The sequence below is a fragment of the Salvia splendens genome, chromosome 11 (genome assembly GCF_004379255.2).
Source record: "Salvia splendens isolate huo1 chromosome 11, SspV2, whole genome shotgun sequence".
NCBI lineage: Eukaryota > Viridiplantae > Streptophyta > Magnoliopsida > Lamiales > Lamiaceae > Salvia > Salvia splendens.
This window is the reverse complement of record NC_056042.1, coordinates 20,580,047-20,596,763: the sequence shown is the minus strand read 5'-3', so window position 1 is coordinate 20,596,763 and position 16,717 is coordinate 20,580,047. Positions and strand designations below refer to the sequence as shown.

Below are 16,717 nucleotides of genomic sequence, written 5' to 3'. Positions count from 1 at the left end.
CTACAACCACCTCCATCTGCTTCCTCTTGGTTCTTTTCTTCACAACCCCCTCCGACTGCGAGCATGGCTTAATTACCTGATAGAAACGCATTATGCCACCTCTCTGTACCAGGATGCCCACATTCGTGAATAATTTTTCACCAAACAGCTCCGGATTAGGGCAGTAAGACAGCCTGGGTATCCTCTCTACTACGGTCATATCCACACAGTTCGTGAAAATATCCCCTAGTACATGACAACAATTTAAGTTGCGGGAAGCACGGCTAGAAATCGATTGACATGTCCTAGCGATCCAATATCCCAAATTTACCTTCATCTTCTTCATCATACACCACATAAAGTATAATTCTGCTTTTGTGATGGAGGCGACAGTGTTGGCTTGGGCCAACAGATTTGTGCCTACAAAGACTTGGGCTAAACGGAGGATGGGATATTTGATGCAGTCAGCTCTGGATGTAGTTGGTTGATAAGCTTCAGTGCCACTTGGAACCATCTCTTCCCAAGCGGCTTGTTCGTTGAAATATGGGATTTCCTTTGGAGCACCGATGTCTCTCTCAAACCATTCAACTTCTTGGTCCGCAGTGTACATGCCTAGTCGTACCTACCACTACCTGATACTCATCCTCATTTCTCTCGTAAACAACCTAAAACTGATAGATTCAGCCTCTACATCAGTCGTGTACGTGAAACGGAATGAAGTGAAGAACTTCTGTGCCAAATCTATTCGCATTCTTGGCATGCGCAGATCCAAAAGCTAATCAAATCATATTCCCGTGATGTACTGCATGAACTCCACTACTCCTTCAAGCTTTTCCAGGGCTAGTTGGTCTAGCAGCCTTCCAAACCTTGCTTTCTTGCTCGACCCCACCCTTGCTGCACATTCATCCGTTGCTGCAAATGTGATCATTCGCCCTAGCAACTCGTTTTCCAGACGGACATATATCTTCTCAAACTGTATACCTGTCATCTCCAGCCTTTGCTCAGACGCTCTCCTCGCCCCATCCATTTCTTCGCTTAGAAGACCACTCCATCCTTAGTGCCTCATCTTCCTCATCATCTTGTTCTTCGGACCTCTTTCTTCCTTCTTGAACCACCAAGGTTGTTGAGGCCTTCCTTGGCTTCTTTTTCAATGGGGTAGCGATGGCTTTCCCTTTCCTTTTTTGCTTCCTCCTCTCTCTTTCTATGTCTTCCACCTCAGCAGGTGGGCCGGGCTGCCCAGAACTAGGCTGTGCGTCTATCGGTGTGAAGATAACATCCTCTTCTTCTTATTCTTGTTCTTCTTCTTCTTCTTCTTCTTCTTCTTCTTCAGGTTCTTCATCAATTAGTAGCCTCCTTTTGCGGCGTGACGCTCCAACCGTACTCCTTGCTGGACTATTCATATCTTCCCTTATTCTCTCTATAGGAGCTTCCCTTGGTTGTTCATCTTCAGACCTCTTTCCTGAGGTCTCTTCTCTAGCTGGCCGCCTCTGATAAGTATGGATGGCAGCAGCTCTTGCTTCAACAGCCTCATCTTTGGGAGGAACCTTCTCAGTTTCCTCCTCTTCATCGGTCACAATCACCACTTCTCTACTCTCCGGTGTTTCATTAGTAGTTTTCTCTACCCTCTCAGTAAAGTTCCATCCAGCAGACTGGTCCCCATCCACTTCCATATCTATCTCAGTAGCCTCAGAATTCATTGCCGCCAAGTATGCTGCGACTTACTCATGAGTGAGTAGTGGTTGCTCGGCTTCCTTTGTATGTTCATTCACCGTTGCTGTTTCCATGGGAATAGACTCTGCTTGAGTCTCCTCTGGTATTTCAGTCCTCGAGCTTGGCTCCACCTCCGTGTCTATTTGTCTGACAATATCTAAAACCCCATTTTTCGGGATGGTGGGTCCCTCAGCGCTTTCCACCTCTTCCTTCTCCTCTAACGGCTCTCCCATCTTGTTCGCGACCTTGGCTAGGAACAAAGCAGGGTCCACCTCTTTGTTTAGTGATTGTATCATCTCCAAGAGCTCTTCTCTAGAGAACGTAAGGGTGGTCGGGAGGCTGTTCTCAGATACGTCTGACGCTAATTTAGTCGGAATTGCCTTTGATTTTTCAACTTCCCGCTGCAGAGGCCTCGAACTAGTGGTGTCCTTGGTGGTGTGGCGGGCTCGATGAAGTTGCGGTTTTTTTATTCAAGTTATATGGAAGAGATAACTGAACCGGATGGATCAGTTAGCAAATGTCGTTCTACTTGATCAAGTTGATCTCGCTTTCACACGCCACCAATATAATTTATAAACTCCCAATTTTGCACTACTTTAACAATAAAGCGGCAAGTTCGGGGTCGATCCCACTAAGAAGCTAGTGTATCAAGTGTATGAGTAGTGAACATGGGGTTGGTGTTACGATTGGTATATGAAAAACATATGTCGAGCATGTTGCATGGATAGAATTGCTTGTATACAATAAACTCTACAATCCACTTTTAACCCAAGGCGAGAAGAATTAATTTTATTGCATTGGTGTTTGCTTATGCATTTATAAGATGTTTCTCTAACATTTAAATGTATAAAAAGCAAATAAGTCTAATTTTTTTGCATAATAGACTGGTTGTGAACGACATTCACAGAAGGTGACGCAGTCGGTCCTCTGTAGAAGAGAATAGAATTTCACAACCTAGATAGGCTTTGGCTACCTATCGTGAAAGGTTGCAGTGTCAGTCCGCATGTTTCCTTACCTTAGGAAATAAACGACACTGGTGTGGTATAGCACTGAAGGATCTAACAGTTGAGATAAGTCTTTATTGCTATTTACTGAAAGACGAGGTCTCCGTGATTGTTAGTTCTTAATCAAATGATGTGGATTTTTCGCAATCCAAGAATCCTGATATCTTGGGTAGTGGTGATTAATGTCTAGAGGTGCTAGTATTATTATTGCAATGAATCGTGTGCTGGGTGAGTCCAGTTTGATAATATCCTCAAGAGGTGTTCGAAAAAGGTTTTATTATTCAGAAACCCGGTCGGTTGGAATTTATTCCAGAATAATAAACAAAGATTTTGAACTAGACAACTATTGGATAAAGATATTAATTAATTAAAGTCAAATAGCAGGCTTAAATTAATTAATGGATATTTATATCTTAAACACGGGAAATAATAAATTAAAGAGGCAAAGTCCGGATTACTCGTAATTTGGGATTGGACAGGCAGTCAATATTATTTTACTATAGTGGCTAATAATAATATTCTGTTGGACTTGTATTAAATTGGGGCTCAATTTAATTAGTAAAAGTCGAACAGGTTTGGCCCAAGTCCAACCTCCATGGATCCCTAATTTGGCCCATAATAACTCGAGATTAGAAAGAAGATTAAGTGGAATTTTATTCAATAATTTCGTGCTCCCCTCTGGGAGTGGACGAAAAAATCAGTTCTTCACAGAACTAGACTTCTGTCTCCTTTCTAATCAAGCCCTTTTCGATTCTGACAAGCTTTGCCCACCCAAAGGTCGGATTCTAAGTTCGGGATACAGATTAGAAGGTTCGTGGTTGAGTACTAAGAACATCACGTGGAGAAGCCGCAAGAAATCGATGATTCTTTGGAGAATCAGATCGGTAATTCTAATCCTTAGAAAATTCATGTTTTAGGTTTTAATTCCTTTTACATGATTTATGTGCGTTCTAGCATGCAATTTTGATTGTTTAACATGTAGTTAATTAGTCCCATAATAGGTCAAATAGATCCGTATGTATGATTTATTTGTGAATGCAAGACTTCCGTTGTGCAAGGGGCTCAAAACCCCAGCAATTGGTATCAGAGCCAATTTTTTGCTCTAATTATGTGAATTAATTTCATGTTGTGTGAATTGCATGAATTTCTTTGTTTGGTTTGTGTTTTTGTTTTTATCGAACTTGAAAAACACTAAATACGAAGAAGACAAAGTTGCGTGTGCGTATATTTCTTGTGCGATAATGTGTTGGTTTAAATTCAATGAATGGGTAATCATTACATGGATTCAAACTTGATTGTCTAATACGTGATTATGCATTCATTATGTGATTTGATTTACAATACGTGATTATGCATTCATTATGTGATTTGATTTACAATTCGTAATGAATGTGCGCGATTTGAATCAAATCGCGGAGTTCTCCGTCGGGCTTCAGGGACAGGCTGCGTCGGCAGCCCAAGCCTGTGGGCTGGGCAGTTTGTTCGACGCGGCACAGCAGGTGCAGCGAGAGCAGCGACGCAGCTGCACGATAGCAGCGGCGATCTGCAAGCGCCAACAGGAGCGAGGCGGAGGCGAAGTCGACGTCGCAGCAGCGACGACGACTCAGCAGCAGCTTCGATAGCAACGACGTAGAACAACGGCGACAGTTTTTCGAGTGGGAGCCCTTCTTGGGTAGTTCCCGGGATCGGAGGAAGCTGTTGTCACGCAGAACAACAACTGTTCGTGAATCGAGTGGGAGCCCTTCGTGGGCAGATCCCGGACTCGATAGCGACGGAGACGAGCAGCAGTGGCTGCGGGCTCAGTGGGAGTGTAGCGGCGCTGAATTAGGGTATATTTCCCTATGCACGACGCTCGCACGGGTGGAACTGCGCGACGTCGCATCGCCTCGTCTTGTGACTTCGCGTTCCAAATTAGTTAGGGTTTCCCAAACCTTAGGAATTAATTTTGAATATTTTTCAAGATATGATTTAGAATAAGATTTGACATATCTTAAATGGATTATCTAAAATTTAATTTTAATTAAATTATGGATTAGTTGAAATTTATCCTTATTTTATGATTTGGATAGATATCCTGATAAATCCTAGATAAACTTGGATAATAATAATTAATTTATTTTCTTTTGTCTTATGGATTTATATAAATTAATTTTATGAAAATGAATCCTAGATAGACTAGATAAATAATTAATTAAATTTGGATCTTATCCTTATTTTATGGATTTAGATATATTTAATTATATCTAGACAAATCCTAGATAAATTTGGATGAATAATTAAATTTATTTCTGTCATATGGATTTAGATAGATTTTATTCTATCTTGTTGAATCCTTGACTGACTAAGATAAATATTAAATAAGTTTATCCCTATCTTGTAGATATTGATAGTTCTATATCTATCTAGAATATATCTTAGTAGATTTGGATAATTAAAATCCATGTCTATCTTTATCTTGTGGATATTTATAAAATTAATTCTATTTAGAAAATATCCTAGTAGATTTAGATAATTAAATGTATCTCTATCATATAGATATTGATAGATTTATATCTATCTAGAATATATCTTAGAAGATTTAAATAATTGTTAATCTAGTATTGTAATTATCTTTTGGATTTAAGATAGATTTAGTTCTATCTAGTTAAATCCTAGTTGAATTAATTAATATTAATTCTAGTTTATCCTAATTTTATGGATATAAATAGATTTATTTCTATTTAGAAAAGATCCTAGATAAATTTGGATAAAGATAATACAAGATAATCCTAATCTAACTGGATTTTGATAAAGTTAATTTTATCTAGAATAAATCCTAATAGATATGATATATTCTAGTTTCTTATTCTAAATAATTTAAGATTTTCTTAAATCTTAGAGTGATTTGGATAGATTTGTTTCTATCCTGAAATATAGTACGATTTTGATAATGATAATCCAAGATCAGTCTTATCTTGAATTTAAGGATTTGATTTTATTCTTATAAAATCTAGAATAATCCCAAAAAGGATTTAGATAGATTCAACTCTATCTAGATAAATCCTAAATCAATTTGGATAGTCATTATCCAAGATAAATTTATCAAATCCGAAATTCATATTTTGGATAAGATAATGAATTATCCAGTGTGATTAATCACCATGAATTAAATGGATTTATCTATTTATTTGGTGTTAATATGTTTTCAGTGGATTATCTGCCTTATCTACTTATTTGATAATTATGCAAAAACCATGTTTAAAATTACTAAGCGATAATTAAAATAGTGCGTTGTATATGGTCTCCATAAATTGGTCTATATATGAAGTAGTTTCTAATATTATCGCGACCCACCTTAGTGGGAGCAATAATCCTACGAAATAACAAGTTCATAAGATTAGACTTCTTAATAGTAAATTGTTTAAACTAGAAGCGTGTTTCTAATATTATCGCGACCCACCCTAGTGGGAGCCATAATCATGTGAATTTGCAAGTTCATATGTTTAAACATATTTATAAGATAGCTATGAAATTTTGTTTGTGACGTACGACCTTCCCTATAAGGTGTATCAAAACAGAAATGAAATTCCTAGATGCTAATATTTATGGTAAAGTTTATGCAATATTTAGTGGCCATGCCACCTTAGTGGTCTCTGGACTATTCGTCGATATTGTGACCAGGAAATTGTTGGAATCCGAATTTGTATGACCTCCCTAGAGGCGTACTTATTTTGGTTTTGGCAGTTGCGAGATACATAAATTATTTTGTGGTTGTTTGCGATTATGTATCAAACATAGTATGTGATAAATAGTTTTATTTCTTCTCAGCCAAATTCTAAATAATGTCGGGAACCTTAAAGAAATCAAACTCGAAAGCCAATATTATGTAGACTGGAAATAAAAAAAATGGATGAGATACTCATTGCTGAAAACTTAAAGTTTGTATTCACCAATTCATGTCCTCCATTTCCTTGACAAAATTCTATTAAGAAAGTTGAAGAATGCATTTCATGCATGTACTTGACAAGTTCTTTGAGATAGAAAGTCAAACTACTTTCTTTTAAGTAGTAAGACACGTCTTGGTTTATATCGCTGATAAAGGGATATCCAATGAGGACGTTATCCAGATTCTATTGGAACATCCAAAAGAGATAGAATGTTTAGATGAATCTTCTGATTCAGTTACTTAAATAGTTTCTACACTCAGTTCATCGCCAAATGTAATTGGAAATAATTATATGAAGGTTGTTACTGAAAAGTTGGAAACCTTCGACATTATATTCACTTTATTGCTATTGGAGGAAGATAACATGATAGTTGACGAATTCATTAAGGCTGCATCTTTCCTATCTCTTAATTCAATCGAATAGAAGACTAGCAATGGAAAGAGGGAAGAGCTGAATTGTCATAAATGCCTGCTAAAAGCAAAAAAGACAAGAAAAATTTGGTTAAAAGGCAAAGAGAAGATGCATTGTAAGTCGGACTGACCTCTTATATAGAAGGACAATGTCTTAGATAACAATGTAACTTCTAAAAGAGAGATCTAGATCTTGTTGTGCAGTTGTTGCAGTGAGAGCTATTTATTTGTGCTCACTTTATTGTTTTGTTTTGATGTTAGAGATTTTGTTGGTACAGTCTTGTTTAGAATGAATTTATAATTCAGTTTCTAAACTCATTTATGATTCTACGGTGTTCAATTTCATTTTATAATGCTTGCATTATTGATAAATGTGGATCGAATATCTATCATAGTACCATAGAAAAACAAATTATACATCATAGTATCTAAACAATATAATTTCAACAAGATTGAGTTTAACACGATAGTTCAACTTCTTAAACAATGAATGATAAAGTATTTATGGCATAAGGCCAAGAAAGTATTTAGTAATTGTTCAAACTGATTTTTTCTAACTCAAGTGACTATCGAGATTTTAGCAACTTGTTTGTTAAATAGCTTGAAGGTCAAGTAAGTCTGGTTGATGCATTATAAGTTAGAATCCTTTCATGGTTCAAGGGATTCAGAATACTTATAGAGATGCAACATAGAAAGACTAGTAGGTCACAATGGTTTACACCATAAGAGACAAACAAATGAGTTAAGATGAGTAGTGGGAGTTAAATCCTAGTTGACTACTCCAAGCATTCTTCTAAAGAATGGGATAGTCATATAAGAAGATATCGAAGTCTCTCGAAGACAAGTTCGATAAGTGAATAGTTTTACTCAATAACACCTTTTCATTGATGGGATATACGTTGGAAAACACGAGTTATACCTTAAAAAAACTACCATAACATCAGTACCTTCTACAACGCACAAGTTGTGGACTAGAGGCAAGTCTAGTCCAGCACATCTCAAGGTGTGGAGTTATTCCAACACATGTTTTGGAAAATGTATCCAAGTAATTGAAGTTGTGTATTGAGGTATGTTTTAAGGTTATCCCAAATGATAGAAAAGGTACATGTTATAATATTCAAGGCAAGATAGGTGTTTGTTTACACGAATACTAGATTCTTTGATGAAGATTACATGAAGAACTACAAGCCTAACAAGAATGATAATTCTCGAGATAATGAGAATGTCTATTTTCCATCTTAACCAAGAAGTCATACCATTAGAAACTTATGCACTAAGAATATCAACGTTTGTACCTAAGATTGTAAGAGTCATGTCGTAGTGGGAGCGTTCTTTGATAACATAACAAGTTCATGGGTCTAAGAGAGTCTTTAGACTCAGTCTTAGATCGACTTGAACCTAATCCCTGTAACTACAAGGACGCATTGACTCATCAGATAACCATTCTTAATAAGATGCTAGATTCTGATAACAATATTAAATAGACAAGAATGTTTGCAAGACTTGCGACTTTTTCAGCCAGTGGGAGCTAGTAGATCTGCAAGTGTAAACATAGATCTTAAAAGACTAGAATAATGGTTAAATGGTTTTACCAAGAGATAATCATATTCTCGTCTACCATTTGCCTAAGTAGATCTTTATCATATTGTCTATTGTAGCTTACATAAATTAGGATGTATGTATTATGATTGTCAAGACAGTTTTCTTAAAGTAGAAGTCTTGAGGAGATATCTGCATGGAACATCTTAATGGTTATGTAATGAAGGGTAAGAAACATGTGATTTGGAAACTTAGGTAGATCATTTATGGTCTTAGGCAAGCATCTAAATCATAGAACATGTGTTTCATCCACATTGTCAAATCTTTTGAATATGACCAGTGCCCTTAACATAGCTACAAGTACAAGAAAATTGAAAGTGCACTATATATGGTATTCTTGGTACTCTACGATGATGACATCTATAAAAGTTGATAAATAACTAAGAGGGTTATCTAAGGTAGGAAACTGGTCGTCTACCCAGTTTAAGGATGATGGATTTAAGATAAACTAGTTACATTCTAAGCATCTGTGTCATTAGATTGCTAGAAAAATAATGTATATTTTCTTAAAGAATCCTACATCTACACAATACTTAGACACTTTAGCATTGAAAATTCCAAGGAAAAGTTTTACTTTTCTGGATGGAATTATCTTGTCTCTAGTCAAGTGTTTTTCAATACTGAATGAGATCAAGAAGAATGAGACAAGTTTAATAATTGGAAGTCTCATGTATGCTATGATGTGTATTAAGTTAGATATTAGCTTTGCTATTGGCATAGAAGCTTTATATCATTTTAACCATGGCCAAGGACATTGGTTTGGGTAAAGAATAAACTATAGTACTTGAAGAAGAATAAACGGTATGTTCAAGTTTACCAGATATCCATGTAATGTCTTTTAGGTTACACCGACTAAAGTGATCGGTGATCGAGTCATCCTTTAACTATGTGTTCACTTTAGTAGTTGAACACTGAGACATGAAGGAGTGTGATCAAATCATAGACTCTATCATGAAAATTACAAGTGTGGTTTCATTGGAAACTACTAAGGTAGTTGTTCATCTCAGTAATTTCCTAAGAGCTTTCACCGTGATTCCGAGTATGTATGAGTATTATATTTTGCTATGATTACTCTAGTCATATGTCTAACTCAAGGGAAACATGAGTTGATGAAGCTAAGCAATCACATAGAGAGGAAGTATGAAATTAATTAAGGAAAAAGTGCGCAGCGAGACATTATGGTTACCAAGATATCATCAGAGAACAACTTGCCAGAATTTTTCACAAAATGCCTATATGGCAACATGTTTTACACATAAGGTGAAAATATGGTAGTTTGATGTATCATGGTTCGAGACCTGCTTAGAGTATAAGTGGGAGAGTTTTGGCAGTGGGTATACTCGAAAGCATGATTTTGAGTATAAGTGGGAGATTGTTAGGATTAGTATACTGAAAAGCATATTTCAAACATGTTGCACGGATAGAATTGCTTGTATACAATAAACTCTATAATTCACTTTTAACCCAAGGCGAGAAGAATTAATTTTATCGCATTAGTATTTGCTTATGCATTTATAAGATGTTTCTCTAACATTTAAATGTATAAGAAGCAAATAAGTCTAATTCATCTGCATAGTAGACTGGCCGTGAACGACGGTCACAGAAGGTGACGCAGTCGGTCCTTTGTAGGAGAGAAATAGAATTTCACAACCTATATAGGCTTTTTGGCTACCTATCGTGAAAGGTTGCAGTGTCAGTCCGCCTGTTTCCTTACCTTAGGAAATAAACGACATTGGTGTGGTATAGCACTGAAGGATCTAACAGTTGAGATAAGTCTTTCTTGCTATTTACTGAAAGACGAGGTCTCCGTGATTGTTATTTCTTAATCATTGTTGATATAACATTGAGTATATGATATTGATTATGCACTACTTTGATTTATCAAATGGTGTGGATTTTTCGCAATCAAAGAATCCTGATATCTTGGGTAGTGGTGATTAATATCTAGAGGTGCTAGTCTTGTTATTGCAATGAATCGTGTGCTGAGTGAGTCCAGTTTGATAATATCCTCAAGAGGTGTTCGAAAAAGGTTTTATTATTCAGAAACCCGACCGGTTGGAATTTATTCCAGAATAATAAACAAAGATTTTGAACTAGACAACTCTTGGATAAAGATATTAATTAATTAAAGTCAAATAGCAGGCTTAAATTAATTAATGGATATTTATATCTTAAACACGGGAAATAATAAATTAAAGAGGTAAAGTCCGGATTACTCGTAATTTGGGATTGGACGGGCAGTCAATATTATTTTACTATAGTGGCTGATAATAATATTCTGTTGGACTTGTATTAAATTGGGGCTCAATTTAATTAGTAAAAGTCCAACAGGTTTGGCCCAAGTCCAACCTCCATGGATCCCTAATTTGGCCCATAATAACTCTATATAAAAGGAGATTAGAAAGAAGATTAAGTGGAATTTTATTCAATAATTTCGTGCTCCCCTCTGGGAGTGGACGAAAAAATCAGTTCTTCACAGAACTAGACATCTGTCTCCTTTCTAATCAAGCCCTTTTCGATTCTGACAAGCTTTGCCCACCCAAAGGTCGGATTCTGAGTTTGGGATACAGATTAGAAGGTTCGTGGTTGAGTACTAAGAACATCACGTGGAGAAGCCGCAAGAAATCGATGATTCTTTGGAGAATCAGATCGGTAATTCTAATCCCTAGGAAATTCATGTTTTAGGTTTTAATTCCTTTTACATGATTTATGTGCGTTCTAGCATGCAATTTTGATTGTTTAACATGTAGTTAATTAGTCCCACAATCGGTCAAATAGATCTGTATGTATGATTTACTTGTGAATGCAAGACTTCCAATGTGCAAGGGGCTCCAAACCCCAGCAGTTGGCTACTGCCACGCTTTACTTTTGGGAGTTTTTAACTAGTGATTTTAACTTAGGCAGAAAAGTAACTAACGACTTGTTCAAGAGAACTTTAACTACTGGGTTAAGTAAATCTCAGACTAGAATGAAAATTAACTATTCAAAACAGTAAACACGATGATGAAAACGAAAGCAACTTTAATTAATATTAAAACTCAGAACAGTACTGCGTAAAATTTAAACTAAGCTAACACTTCGGAACTACGAAAGCAAGTAAACCGAGGTGATCCTCTTCTGGAAACTTAAGAATACGCCGACAGATATCAAGTATTCTGCAGCTCTCCTTCAATCGCCCTTTCTAACTAAGCATTACTTTATCTAAGCTATCTAGGGAACTGAACTAGAGAGCTAAACTAAACTAAACTAAACTAAAGACGGAAAGTAAAGGATCCTCTTTTAATGTGGTGGCACATCCTCTATTTATAGGCTCAGCACGACCTCCAGCTGGATAATGATCTTGGCAAGGAATATTCTGTAACACCCGGACTTTTTATAGTACTTGGAACAACACCAAGCTACTACGAGGCAATTAATATATTGTCTAAACGAAAGGAAACGAACAAAAATAAGAACTTGGGCCGATCCAAATAAATATAAAGAAAGTCCAATGTTTTATTTTTACAATTTGGCTTTGGGCTTGATTTATTTACAACAAAATAAATCATTTTGGGCCTATGAACTTCAACAAATAAATAAAATGTGGGAGATAGATTTTGAGCCCAATTTCTTCAAAGAATTTCTTTTGCAAGCCCAAACTTCTTCCCTCTTCCCCACCTCCAACTCTTGATCTTCCATCTTCCTCATTCAATTCTGCAAAAAAAATCAAGAGTCACACAAACTAAATTGATGTTCATTTATCTCCTCTCCTGCCCATTCACAATCTGCAATTCTAGCAAAACAGTTGAGAAAAAGAGAGAGAGCCGAGAGGAACTACTGTCTTTTGTTCCATTTTCATACAGGCCAAGGTAATTCCTTTCACAAACTCCTCAGTTCATTCCCGTTTCAGCCATATACAACATTTTGTTGACAGAAACAAGTCGACAAAGTTAAAGGAGCAGTTCCTTTAGGCCCTACCAATTTCACAACCAAGATCAAATTCACCAAGGTATAATCCCTTCCAATTTCGGACTCTACACACATCAATGCACGCATACTTTTTTTTTCATCCAACTCATGTCTGCCCTCTTGGACTCCCACTCATAATTTCCATCAACAATCAAACCTCCAAACAATCGAACGCCCATCACAGTGTAATCGAAGCTAAAAACGAAAAGAAACATAATTGAATGAGAACTTATCTTTCGAATGTAAACGGGTTGTTTCGGGCTTGTGCGGGGTGGTTCGGAGTAGTTTCGGGGGGAGGCAAGCGAGCAGCGGCGAGCGGCGACCGTCCTCCCTTCTCGCTGCAGCGGTAGTTTCTGTTGTGGAACAGCGGGGGTGGCCCTGACCCCGTCGGCGAGCAGCAGCGTTTGGGCGAGACGGCGGTGACACCGGTCTGAAACCGGGACGGGGTTCGCGAGGCAGCGACGACATCAGCGCCTGCAGCGAAACTCCTCCCGGCATCGGCGATTAATCGACAAAGGAACAGCTGCGATGGCGGCCTCGACGGGATGGGACGACGGCGGTGAGCAGCGACGGAAGGCGACGGGATTTGGGGGAAATCGGAACCCGATTGTTGGTGAAGGCGACGGAATTGAGAATTTTCGAGAGAGAGGAATAGAGAGAAGGGAAATGGCGTGAAGAATGGGGGAAGAGAAAGGATTGGGCCACTCTTGTTTAAAAGAATGGGGCCACTTTTGTTTTTAAAAGTTTTGGGCCTCACAAATTAAAATGGGATGTTTGGTTAGTTGAGCTCCAATTAATTTTGTTGGGCTTCAAATCTTAATTTGAAGTATAAGTGAGGGCCAAATTAACTAAATCCTTGGGCCGATAATTTAATCGTGAGGAATTATTTATTTAATTCTCACAATAATTTGAAGAACGGAATAAAATTTAGTTGCGAAGAGAAATAGTGCGATAATTTAATTATGCGCTTGAATAATTTTAAGAAAGTTATTTCGACGACATGGAAAATACGAGGAGCCAACGGAGGAAAAGAACGAGCGTAAGCGGCCGACCGGCGTCGCACGCGACGCCTTGGGCGGCCGCCGAATAATCGAAAATGCACGAAAATTGAGAAATGAATTAAAAGATTTTAATTGGAGTGCATGCATTCTAAAATGTCGTCGTTACAGAGAATTGATGTGAACTTTATGTATTTACTGAAAAGGTGGTTCGCACGGCCGCTAAAGTCGGAACGAGAAGCTGCTTAAGGAAAATTCTAAGCTTTCGAGGTGGGCTTTATTACTTAAACTCTTTTATTTGAGATGATATGTTTATGGTGAAATAAGGGTGGTTTTAAATAGTATGTCATGCCGTAACTTATGTTTTGAATTGCCTATCTGATTGTCTACTAGAATAATGTTCTACTAGACTTTGATGGTTAACGAATTCGGGTCTGACTAGGGAGTGAGTCCCTACTCAGACTAGTGCACTGATGGGGATCGTGAGCCGTCCTTTGTGGTCGGCCGGTCCAGTGATCGAGTTTGTGGCCACATTCTCGTTCACATGATGGTTCAGATATGGTACATGAATGGGGATGATAATGATATTTGTCTGCAGACAACTTTTTATGGAATGGTTTAGTGATTCTCGGCCTTTTTAAAGTAAAACCCGAGATTCACTCGATGATGGCTTGACATATCTTAAATGATAAATGTATTTCGGGCATGAGTTCACTGAGTGCATCAAGTACTCAGCCCCTGCATATGTTTTCCCTATGTGCAGGTTGAGCGGTGACGAGCGCGGTGGGTGTTGAGCATAAAAGTGAAGAATGTCTATCAAATGTCTAGAATATGGTGTGTCTTCATACATAGCATTATTCTACTCTCGAAATGCTTCCGCTAAATATGGTTCTTTTGAGTTCGTGTATTGTTGGGATATTTTTCATTTGGAGTTGTTGATTGTTGAAATGATACTCTGATTTTATTCGAGCTATTCCCATTTGTTTCGGGCTATGGTTGAGTTGTGTTGTTTTCCCCCCTTTCTTCCCCGCTTCTTTAACCCTCCCCTAGTCGCGATCAACCGTGTTTTCTATCCTTAGAAAATGCGGGCGTGACATATTCGCTCATGCTGAGAGTGAGCAACTCATTGATTGCTATGTGCTCTCCTTTTAGAATGACAACGCTTTCAGTAACAATTTGTGACTCAGCTCCGTCCTTGCGTCTCATATATCAGCACGTGTCCCCTTCTAGAACGTTATCCTTGATAACAGAATGATGCGCACCACCAGCTCATAGCCTCATGTGTCCTTCTTCTGAAACAGTGGTCCCCTCCTTGATTGCTTGATTACTCCCTTGATCAACTCCCCCGAGATTTGGCCTTTTTCGTCTATTGTACTCGCTTGAATCAGTTTGGCCTTGTTGTCTTGGTCAAGCGGCACATGCTGAGGGGAGTAGATGGTGGAAGGAGATATAGTAGGCCTTCCTTGTTGCCTCCTGGATCTTTGGGTCCAGCGCAACTCCTGTTCCTCCGCATCGCTGCCCTCATCTCTCTCTCTCGTTAGTGGGGAGGCGGGTTCGGAAGCATCTGTAATGATGACCCCCTCGTTGGTGGGACGGCTTCTCTTTAGAGGGGTAAAAACACTTCCCTTCCCCTTCCTCTTTCTCTCTCCCCTCTGGCGGCTGTCCTCCTTAGCCTCCTTCTCCTTAACGGCCTCTTGGCTTTTTGGCTCCTCCGGCTCCTCTTCATCAACCAGCCGCCGTACTGTGCGGGGTCTCTGCATTACCGTTCCTCCTCTCCTCGGGTTTTCAGAGTTTCAGCTTCCTCTAGGAGCCGGTCCATTGTCATACGGCACGTCTGACGGCGTGGTGGTTCCTCCTCCTTCTCAGCTTCCCTATAGTCGAACAACGGGTCGAGGTCCTCCTCTTCTTCATCGTTGATTTTGCCGCCCCCAGTCAAATGTGGCTCGTGGATCGAAGTGGAGCCGCCACTTGCTTGTTGGCGACGGGATAGCAAATGGCTGCCCATAATCCTCCCCCCAGCCTTCCTCGTCGGCGGCTTCCCTGCCGTATTTCATCGGCTGGATAGGGGTAAATGTTGGGGAAGGAGGCGAAGGTTGGGCTATAGGAGATGGCGAAGGTTGGATGGGAGATGGTGAAAGTGATGTAGGAGAGTTAGGTGGGATTTTTGTTTTAGAAGGCGAAGCAGGGCTCTTTAAAAACCGGGAAATCCCAAGTTTAGCTTTGAGTGCGGCGTAAGTGGACGCATTGTCCATATCGGAGAGTATAATCCGGAGGATTTTATCAAGGTGTCGTAGGGTCTCTTCGTTCACTGCGGGCGGTGGAGCGGCGGCGCTGGTTTGTGGTGGAAGTTGAGAGGATGGGCTAGAGGTTTTAACTTGGGCCTGGAACGAGGTTTCCCGGTCGCCACTCTCGGCGCCGGCATCTGAGGATGAGGAATGAAGTTGGAATTTGCTCAATCAACATTCTTACTGGTACTGGTGATGGAGATGATGAATATTTTTGGGCAAGGGTTCGGAACTTTGGAGCAATATGGGAGAATAAATGGAATGGCACTGTGGTCGCTTTGGGTGAAAGTGAAATATGGTCCTGAAATCTGCCTATTTACTGATATTACAACTGTTGGGATCTCTGACGTTGAGATCCCTGCGCTGTTCAAATTTCTGCGACTCTTCACGTACAGGTGCACCCTTTTCAGAGTGCCAGCTGACTTAGCTTCTTCGATACGCTACTTCCCTCTCCCCAGTACTATTTCTGTCTAATGCAGCAGTTGGCACTTCCAAACACCTCTTTAACGACTGCACACATTCTATCATCACCTGCCTTGATCAATGCAAGTACTATACCACCAATTAAATTCGAATTGCACTGATCAAGTGGACAATTAATTCCAGATGAAAACTCAAATAATTTCACTTGATCAGTCTCATTCTTTACTTCTGACTTTTAATTTTCCTAATATTTAAAAACTAACACAAGAAAAACTGTTTACACTAACTACAAAGGACTTGACCAGGTTCCCCTAGGATGTCACTTGATCAGTTTAATAGATTAAGAATTTGTTGCTTAATCAAGCAGACTATCCATGAGTACCCGATCACTCCTTTTACCTGCTCACTGGATAAGATTAGGCAGGATTAGTGGAA

General features: G+C 38.9%; 2 protein-coding genes across 2 annotated transcripts; both read right to left on the bottom strand.

Annotated features, from left to right (window-relative positions):
• Positions 1–1,265: 1,265 nt before the first annotated feature.
• Positions 1,266–1,676, bottom strand: LOC121754568 (neuromodulin-like). The gene has a single exon (XM_042149906.1). It carries the CDS (start codon positions 1,674–1,676, stop codon positions 1,266–1,268), a length of 411 nt encoding a protein of 136 aa, XP_042005840.1.
• A 21-nt stretch (positions 1,677–1,697) lies between these two features.
• On the bottom strand, positions 1,698–15,334 carry LOC121754567. The gene is made up of 2 exons (XM_042149905.1): positions 14,950–15,334; positions 1,698–2,134 (listed from the first exon to the last, which is right to left on the bottom strand). The coding sequence occupies exons 1-2, from the start codon at positions 15,332–15,334 to the stop codon at positions 1,698–1,700; spliced, it is 822 nt and encodes a 273-aa protein (XP_042005839.1).
• Positions 15,335–16,717: the final 1,383 nt, after the last annotated feature.

Excerpts from the sequence above, each read along its gene's own strand:
- LOC121754568 (XM_042149906.1), bottom strand. The coding sequence starts at position 1,676 with ATGAATTCTGAGGCTACTGAGATAGATATGGAAGTGGATGGGGACCAG.
- LOC121754567 (XM_042149905.1), bottom strand. The coding sequence starts at position 15,334 with ATGCAGAGACCCCGCACAGTACGGCGGCTGGTTGATGAAGAGGAGCCG. Across the intron at positions 2,135-14,949 it reads GGCCAAACTGATTCAAGCGA|CCCGCCACACCACCAAGGAC; the intron begins GTACAATAGACG and ends AACTTCATCGAG.